This window comes from Teleopsis dalmanni, chromosome 2 (genome assembly GCF_002237135.1).
Source record: "Teleopsis dalmanni isolate 2A chromosome 2, ASM223713v2, whole genome shotgun sequence".
NCBI classification, from domain to species: domain Eukaryota; kingdom Metazoa; phylum Arthropoda; class Insecta; order Diptera; family Diopsidae; genus Teleopsis; species Teleopsis dalmanni.
In genome coordinates, this window is record NC_051847.1 from 27,007,141 (window position 1) to 27,016,563 (window position 9,423).

Below are 9,423 nucleotides of genomic sequence, written 5' to 3' on the forward strand. Positions count from 1 at the left end.
GCTTATGTCGTGCATTTGTGACAGAAAACACTAGTAATTTATTTAATAAAGAATACAGAACGAATATTGTACATTATGTGAACTTCATACAGGTATGTTATATGCACTACATATGCTTTAAAACTTTTTCTAATACTTCATAAAATAATATAATTTCAGCTTTACGGTCAAGAAAAACATTTAGTTATGCGCGAAATCCTTGTTAATAATTCACTAGATCCTTTACAACCTCAATGGGTGAACTGTGATGTTGCGTGTCTAGTATATGATTCATCGAATCCACGTTCATTTGAATATATTGCTCGCATATACAGTAAGTATTACGCTGAGAGCAAAATTCCAGTTATGATTGTTGGCACAAAATCAGACTTAGTTGAACGTCAACAAGACTATATACTACAACCAGCCGAATTTTGTCAAAAGTATAAACTTCAGCCACCATTTTTGTTCAGTCTTAAGAGTAATAAGAAGGAGATGTATACCAAATTAGCAACATTGGCATCATATCCATATGTATTTTATTATTTCAAAAATAAGAATATAGTGCTGAATCCGGATTCAGATTCTTTCCAAGAACTAATGAAATTTGTTAACTGAAAGGCGAGCCGAATCAAAAAATGTTTATGAGATTTTAAAACGAGATTTGAGTTTTATTTAACTAATTGTATATTAAATTAATAAAATTTTAAATTTAAAACAAACTTTACTTATTTAGCGCATAAGGACCAACGAATTAAACGAATTAAACCATTGAGCTTTGTATGTTGGCGACAGAATTAGTTGTCTCAACAAGAATTACTTATCCCTTTTTGAGGATGTCTTACTAGAGGTGCTCTTTAATATTGCAATACGATGTATCTATATGTAATACAGATGTCATTGGTTTTTATATTTTGACTCGACAATTTTTATTTTATTTCTTAGAGGTTTTTTTACTTGTATATATATTTAATATGTCATGTAAAATAAATTTTGTAGATCTCTCTTAGCGGACATGCTCTTTCCAGTTCTGATGATTTTGCGCGAAGTGTTTAATTTCTGGCCAGATGCTTCAACTCTGGTATTCCGCACATACCTGGTTAAACTTTACGGATTTCATTTCCACCATTTCCATAAGATCATTTTAATGCTTTTTTAAAATCTGGTCTATCCAATTCCATTTTTTTCTCTTAATATCTGGTATAGACGCGCAATTGTATTGAATTGCATAATCTAAAGGTGACTATTGTGAAACGAAATATAACACCCAGAGTTAACGTGTAGCGGGTATATTGAAACTGGTCTGTATAAAGGTACCTTCTGGAAATTATGAAGTGGAACCACAGCAAAATCGGAAATGGTGTGTGCAAAGCGATGCTTTAACTGATATACAACGTTATATCAAGATCAGCTGTAGTTGAGACAAGCATTGGGTATTGGGTGTTCATATGTTACAAGTGAAGGCTTAATTAATTCTGGGCTTGCGTTAGATATTACTATATATGACATAAATATTGATAATATACAAGAAAAAATAAAAGAAAAATGAAATATAAACAATATCGTAATTAAAGAGGGTTTCCTAAAATATTTTCCACCTTTTGCACAAGATATGATTATTTTTTTTTAATTAAATGATTTCATATGAACATTGGTTTAGTTTTCCAAACCTGGCCTTAAATAAGTCTCTGTACATGTTCTAAATGAAATATATAACTGATCATAATTTAATATATATTCACCTTTTATCGTTTTAGAATTGATTAGTTATATTTATTTTTAATTAGCTACCACTCGTAAAAACCTTCGTATAACTTTTGAGAATGCTAGAAATTACTTTTAAAAATTACCCACGGTCACTAGTCACTAGTGCCATGTTATATAGCCAGTGATATGACGAATGATCACGACAATTTCTAGCGTTTTTTGGTCATGATCAAAAGGCATGTTCCACAGAATGTCATATCACAATTATTCATTTCCTACCTTTACAACTATTTTGGTACGTTCTTTTTGTGCCTAAATTTAAATTATATTTGTATGGATATACTTCTATATCCACACAAATATACACATATTTACTCCTAATAGGGGCAAATACTGACATTTATTACTGAACAACAGTCTTTCGATCAACGTGACTAGGCACAGAAAACCTAGTTCAGTGACTCTCATTCTCGATTTTTCGATTTACATTAAATACAATAACAATATCAAATATGAAGAGACCCTGACTGTCTATGTAACATGGCAGTTTCTGGTCATGTAATACATGTTAATTTTTTTCTATTTTTAGATTGAACAATCTATCAAAGAAATAAAAATTAAATTTTTTAAATGTAATTGTCATTTTCTTTCAATATCAAAGCTTCGTTATTTGTTAAAATTTTTATTGTCTGATTATATATATTATTTTTGGAGAATAAAGAAGTAAGAGATATATATTTTTTTACCAATAGCTGTACAAACGAAGTGACTTTCTGGTTTAATACACATTACATATCTGAAGACATAATGCCAATGAACGAGGCTGTTAGAGTTTTGGTGGTAGGAGACCCGGGGGTAGGTAAAACATCACTGATATTAGCACTAGTAAGTGAAGAATTTCCAGTGGAAGTACCCCGCAAAGCTGAGGAAATTGTTATTCCACTAGGGGTGGGTCAAGCAGCAGTACCCACAAATATTTTGGATTATTCCTGTAAGTTTTGAAGTTTTCCATACCTTATAAACACTTATCGTTAGTATTTGTTTTTCTGACTTAAAAATTAATGGCAGGTACTGAGATGAGTGAGGAGCAGCTATCTTTAGAGATTAAAAAAGCTCATGTTATTTGCATCGTGTATGCAATGAATCAACGTGAATCTCTGGCAAGAATAGAAAATTATTGGTTGAATTTGTTACGAAGCTCAAGTCAAGAAAATGGATCTTATAAACCGGTTGTCCTTGCAGGCAATAAATCTGACCTAGTGGAGTATTCAACAATTGATGTATGTTATGTTATGTTATATATCGAATGATATTTATATAATATATGTCTCTCAATGTTGTAGAATGTTACGCAGATAATGGAGTCCTTTCCGGAAGTCGAAAGTATTGTTGAATGTTCAGCGAAGACGTTACAAAATGTCATAGAAATATTTTATTTTGCCCAAAAGGCGGTTTTGAATCCAACATCTCCACTATATATAATGGATCAACAGGATGTATGTGCAGTTCTTTACATAGTAAATTATTTAATATTAATTTATTATTTTTCTTAAAGCTGACGCCAGAATGTAAAAGGGCTTTGTGGCGAATTTTCAAGATCTGTGACATTGATGGTGACAACTACTTAAATGATTACGAAATCAATCTCTTCCAAGAACAATGCTTTGGCATTCCTTTACAACCAAACATCTTAACCGATGTTAAGGCAATTATTAAACAACATCTGCCAGACGGGATCTATAAAGAATCTATTACTTTTAGAGGATTCTTACTTTTACATTGCTTGTTCATACAACGTGGGCGAAGTGAAACAACTTGGGCTTGTCTAAGAAGCTACGGCTACAATGATCATTTGGACATATGTCCTGAATATTTGCGTCCTTCAATAAAAATTCCTACTGGTTGTACTACAGAACTATCTTCAAGTGGTAAAAATTTTCTTATTTCATTGTTTGAAAAATATGACCGAGATTCTGATGGGGCATTGTCAGCGAAAGATCATAAAATGTTATTCAGTATATGTCCAGATCCCGCTTGGTCCTATTTGGCTGACATAAAAAAATGCTGTCCTACAAATGAGGCTGGATTGATAACACTGGAGGGGTGGCTTTTACGCTGGATTTTAATGACCTATTTAGAAGTTCCAAGAACATTGGAATATCTTTTTTATTTAGGTTTCAATGCCTATGAAGACGGTACTCAGCTGAACGCTATACAAGTGACAAGAGAAAAAAGACTTGATTTATCCACACAGCAGACTAGTCGTTCAGTTTATATGTGCCATGTTATTGGATCTAAGGGAGTAGGAAAAACAAGTTTTTGTCGAGCGTTTATAGTAGATGATATGAATAAACTAATTGATAAAGACTTTAACACTAATATAGAACATTGCATTAACTCAGCTAAGGTACTTATAACACACTTATGATCATATGTATTTATGTTAGCCTTATATATATTTTCTATCAACAATAGCTCGAAGGAAACGATGAGAAACAATTAATCTTACGCGAGATAATCAATGTAGCTCTGGATCCATTACAACCTGAAGAGGTAAAATGTGACGTTGTTTGTTTGATCTACGATATTTCACATCCACAATCTTTTGAGAGCATAGCACGCATTTATCTTAAATATTATATTAAAAGTAAAATTCCGGTCTTAATTGTGAGCACGAAGTCTGATAAAGCAAAATGCCGACAGGATTACATACAACAACCAGAAGAATTCTGTAAGAAAAACAATATATTGCCAGTTTATCGGTTCAGCCTCAGGAACAATAACAAAGAAGTATATATTAAGTTAGCAAAAATGGCAGCATATCCGTAAGTAAATAATTTGAATTTGATTTTAGAAATTTAATAAATTAATACTCCATTCCTGGTGTAACTAAGTAAGCTGCAATTATAAACTAGTGTCAGTAATTCTATCATTCTACTTTTCCAATAACGGAGTGTACTTTCTTAGTGTCAGTACTAGGACATTTTTCGTGGTTGTAGATCTGAGGAGGATTCGTGTTGTAACGAACCTTTCTGGCCGGGGTTTTACTCGCCGGATTCAAGGTTCAGTCCTACAATAAATTTATTTGATAGGAACAGTGGAATACGGTGGATGGTGACGTTGGTACGGTGATATGGTTTGAAGAAATGTGAGTTTCTTCTCTATACAATGGATTTGACGTAGAAATGTTAATTTCGACGCCCCTGACAAAAGGTTTGAAGAAATGTGAATTTCTTCTTTATACACTGGATTTGGCGTAGAAATGTTAATTTCAGCGCCCCTGACAAAAGGTTTGAAGAAATGTGAATTTCTTCTCTATACAATGGATTTTGACGTAGAAATGTTAATTTCGACGCCCCTGACAAAAGGTTTGAAGAAATGTGAATTTCTTCTTCATACAATGGATTTGGCGTAGAAATGTTAATTTCAGCGCCCCTGACAAAAGGTTTGAAGAAATGTGAATTTCTTCTCTATACAATGGATTTTGGCGTAGAAATGTTAATTTCAACGCCCCTGACAAAAGGTTTGAAGAAATGTGAATTTCTTCTTCATACAATGGATTTGGCGTAGAAATGTTAATTTCAGCGCCCCTGACAAAAGGTTTGAAGAAATGTGAATTTCTTCTCTATACAATGGATTTGGCGTAGAAATGTTAATTTCGACGCCCCTGACAAAAGGTTTGAAGAAATGTGAATTTCTTCTTCATACAATGGATTTGGTATGGGTGCTAATACTCATGTGGTATTATCACCTTACCGCGTAATTTACTAACGAAAATTTGATTTCGTTTTAGTAAATGAGTAATAGAAATTTATATTTCTATTACTATTAACGAAATGTTAATTTCGTTATTAATTATGATTTTTAATAGAAATGTGTATTTCTATTAAAAATAAAAAAAAATAAAACAAAATAGAAATCGAGATGTAAATTTCGATTCTTGGTGTTTCAGCACACGTAATATAGAGCGACCTGTTCTTAGCTCGCTGTCTTGCTGAATGCCCGTCTACTGCGTTTGCTTCGCCTTTTATACTTGTGATGTGCGAAGCAAGCAGTATCTTTGTTCTTGTGATTTCAACGGTTCGTTGTTTACAAGTTTCTTTCTATTGTTGTTTGTTTTCTTGTTGTTTATTTTGTTTTTATTATATTTGTGTTGTTTGGTATTATTTGTGTAGTAAAATTTAGTTAGTGTAAATTTTATGTTACACTTCCCCGGTTTTTCCATCGAATTGAAGGACTCTGATTACCTCGTAGAATGATTCCTTGTTCGTTTCCTTGGATTTTTGAAAATTTTAAAGAACTTGTCTTGGACTATGATGTTATGATTGTCATCTTTTTGTTCAAGTATACCTAAACGTCTTAATTGTTGCTGGCGATTTTGACTACTATTTGGAATCTCAGTCTCGACGAAACATTGTCTTACTAGCGTTGGTGACGTGGTTCCTTTTGCCTTCGGTTGATCTACGTTAAAGTTCTCCTGAGGTGGCAGTTGTTCCTGTTGACTAACGCGATTAATTGAAACTTGTGCTCGACATTCTTGGCTTCGAATTTGTAACTGTCTGTCAGGTTCTGAGTTTTGCTGTCGTTGTATCTCTTGGCTTTGTGCTAGAAACTCCCTTGTAGATCGTTGGCGGTGTATCTCTTGGACTTGAGTTTGCAACTGTTTGTTAAGTTGTGTATCCTGACTTTGTAATTCTGTGTTAGGTTCCGTGTTCCGTTGACCTGGTGTTTCTTGACTTGGTAATTCTGTGTTAGACTCCGTGTTTTGTCGATGTATTTCTTGACTCGGTAATTCGGTGCTAGACTCTGTGTTTTGCTGACGGTGTATTTCTTGACTCGGTAATTCTGTGTAAGACTCTGTGTTTTGCTGACGGGGTATTTCTTGACTCGGTAATTCTGTGTAAGACTCTGTGTTTTGCTGGCGGTGTATTTCTTGACTCGGTAATTCTGCGTTAGACTCTGTGTTTTGCTGGCGCTGCACTTCTTCTGGTATTACCCGGGCTGGTTGAAATACTTCTGGATTTTCTTTAATCGACATTAGGCGTTGCAATCCTTGTAGTGGAGGTGTGAGACATTTACATGGCGTTTGTGAAATTTCTTGTAGTGGTTTTGGATGCTGTTCTAGATAATTTCGATCCTGCATGCTAAGTTTTTTTGTACGTAGGTTGGACTGATTCTGTAACGGGATCACTTGTGGATACTCGACTACTGTGAGCCTGATGAGCGCTTCTTTTGCTGCCGTTTGCGAATTGATGAAACTTCGCGAAGATCCTGTATCGATCGTTGCTTTCATGACTTGTTGATTAAAAGTCACTTGGGCCGACAGACGTGATTCACTGAGCTTCATGCATCCTACTGGTGGGACGGGGTGTTGACTTGAGGTCCCATCGCCCCGTTCTGTCGATGGACCCTGTTCTCGTTTCCCTGGTTCCTGCAGCACTCAATTGTACGTTTTCCCTTCTTTCCGCATTCCCAGCAAAATAAGATGCTTGAAAAACGACAATTCCACCTCAAGTGTCCTTGTTGTCCGCAGCGACGACAAGCTGTCCTGACATCTTTGATCTTGTCTTCAGATGTATCAATCACTCTTGCTTTGATCTCCTTAGCCGGTAGCGTGTTTCTTACTTGACGGTCCGTAGCGGTCAGTGCCTCCAGGTCCCCAGCTAATGTTAACAGCTCGGATAATGACTGGAAGTCTTTCCTACGGATATACCATTGATACTCGGTACGACTGTTCCGGTAGATTCTCTCTAATTTTATCTCTTCACTGTATGTTGAATATTGCATTATGTTCTGCAGTGCCAATACATAATCTCTGAACAGTTCCCTAGGTTGTTGCAGGCGGGCTCGTATTTTGTCATCTAATTGTTCAAAGTATCTTGGGGGCAAGAAGAATGCTAAAATATCTGCTTTGAATGATGGCCACTCGGTCCATCGCTTGTTGTTATTCCTGAACCAGATCAGTGCCTTGTCTTTTAGAACTTCAGGCATTAGCTTCGGTAATAAGTCCCGATGTATTCCGTACATATCTGCCAGTTCCTCGATACGTTCTATAAATGGTAGTATTTCGTGTTCCCCTGAGTAGTGGCATCCCCATTTTCTGACTTGGTTGATGATTACTGGATATTCGGCCATGGTTAAACTTCCTCCCTTAGTTAACGAAGGACATCTATTTTCAATGACTCCCGGTGATGAGCTTCTGATATGTAGTTTCGCGAGTTCCTGTAGCCGGGCGGTATCTTTCTCAGCTGCCTCTGAGTCCATGAACGTTGAAAGTTTTTTCCGAAGTTCCTCCAGTGAACCACTTGAATCTAGTCCGAACTCGTCTGCGTAACTCACCAGTTCCTCCTTTTTAGCGAAGTAAATCCAAGATTTGCCTCCTGATGTTAGTCGTTTTGCGCTTGTCGAAGCGACTGCTGTTTTACGGCCTGCTTGTCCTGTCACTTCCTTGATTCCTGATGGTACCACCGTTGGTTTGTCTTCCATACTCAACTGAAGATGTTGGTCAGTTCTGTTCCCACTGTCCCTGGTCGGGCGCCAATTGTAACGAACCTTTCTGGCCGGGGTTTTACTCGCCGGATTCAAGGTTCAGTCCTACAATAAATTTATTTGATAGGAACAGTGGAATACGGTGGATGGTGACGTTGGTACGGTGATATGGTTTGAAGAAATGTGAGTTTCTTCTCTATACAATGGATTTGACGTAGAAATGTTAATTTCGACGCCCCTGACAAAAGGTTTGAAGAAATGTGAATTTCTTCTTTATACACTGGATTTGGCGTAGAAATGTTAATTTCAGCGCCCCTGACAAAAGGTTTGAAGAAATGTGAATTTCTTCTCTATACAATGGATTTTGGCGTAGAAATGTTAATTTCGACGCCCCTGACAAAAGGTTTGAAGAAATGTGAATTTCTTCTTCATACAATGGATTTGGCGTAGAAATGTTAATTTCAACGCCCCTGACAAAAGGTTTGAAGAAATGTGAATTTCTTCTCTATACAATGGATTTGACGTGGAAATGTTAATTTCGACGCCCCTGACAAAAGGTTTGAAGAAATGTGAATTTCTTCTTCATACAATGGATTTGGCGTAGAAATGTTAATTTCAGCGCCCCTGACAAAAGGTTTGAAGAAATGTGAATTTCTTCTCTATACAATGGATTTTGGCGTAGAAATGTTAATTTCGACGCCCCTGACAAAAGGTTTGAAGAAATGTGAATTTCTTCTTCATACAATGGATTTGGTATGGGTGCTAATACTCATGTGGTATTATCACCTTACCGCGTAATTTACTAACGAAAATTTGATTTCGTTATGAACAATAGAGTAATAGAAATTTATATTTCTATTACTATTAACGAAATGTTAATTTCGTTATTAATTATGATTTTTAATAGAAATGTGTATTTCCATTAAAAATAAAAAAAATAAAACAAAATAGAAATCGAGATGTAAATTTCGATTCTTGGTGTTTCAGCACATGTAATATAGAGCGAACTGTTCTTAGCTCGCTGTCTTGCTGAATCCCCGTCTACTGCGTTTGCTTCGCCTTTTATACTTGTGATGTGCGAAGCAAGCAGTATCTTTGTTCTTGTGATTTCAACGGTTCGTTGTTTACAAGTTTCTTTCTATTGTTGTTTGTTTTCTTGTTGTTTATTTTGTTTTTATTATATTTGTGTTGTTTGGTATTATTTGTGTAGTAAAATTTAGTTAGTGTAAATTTTACGTTACAAGTGGT

At 35.5% G+C, this 9,423-nt stretch overlaps 3 protein-coding genes across 3 annotated transcripts in view; all 3 read left to right on the forward strand.

Moving 5' to 3' along the window:
* The window catches only part of LOC119678479 (mitochondrial Rho GTPase-like), a 2,333-nt gene extending 1,697 nt beyond the window's left edge, over positions 1-636 (forward strand). Inside the window, exons 5-6 of the mRNA XM_038090333.1 lie at positions 1-92; positions 160-636. The exon at positions 1-92 is cut by the window's left edge and continues 1 nt beyond it. Of these exons, the coding sequence (XP_037946261.1) occupies positions 1-92; positions 160-597 (530 nt within the window). The 3' untranslated portion in view covers positions 598-636. The remainder of the gene's footprint in view (positions 93-159) is intronic.
* The window catches only part of LOC119678475 (mitochondrial Rho GTPase-like), a 53,257-nt gene that overhangs the window by 14,711 nt on the left and 29,123 nt on the right, over positions 1-9,423 (forward strand). The window lies entirely within an intron of this gene.
* LOC119678478 (mitochondrial Rho GTPase-like) lies at positions 2,358-4,511 on the forward strand (the record flags this gene model as incomplete). Its single annotated transcript, XM_038090331.1, is given in 5 exon segments — positions 2,358-2,677; positions 2,755-2,966; positions 3,030-3,182; positions 3,242-4,093; positions 4,162-4,511. Coding segments are annotated over 5 exon segments (1,751 nt in total), but the record flags the coding sequence as incomplete, so codon positions are not given.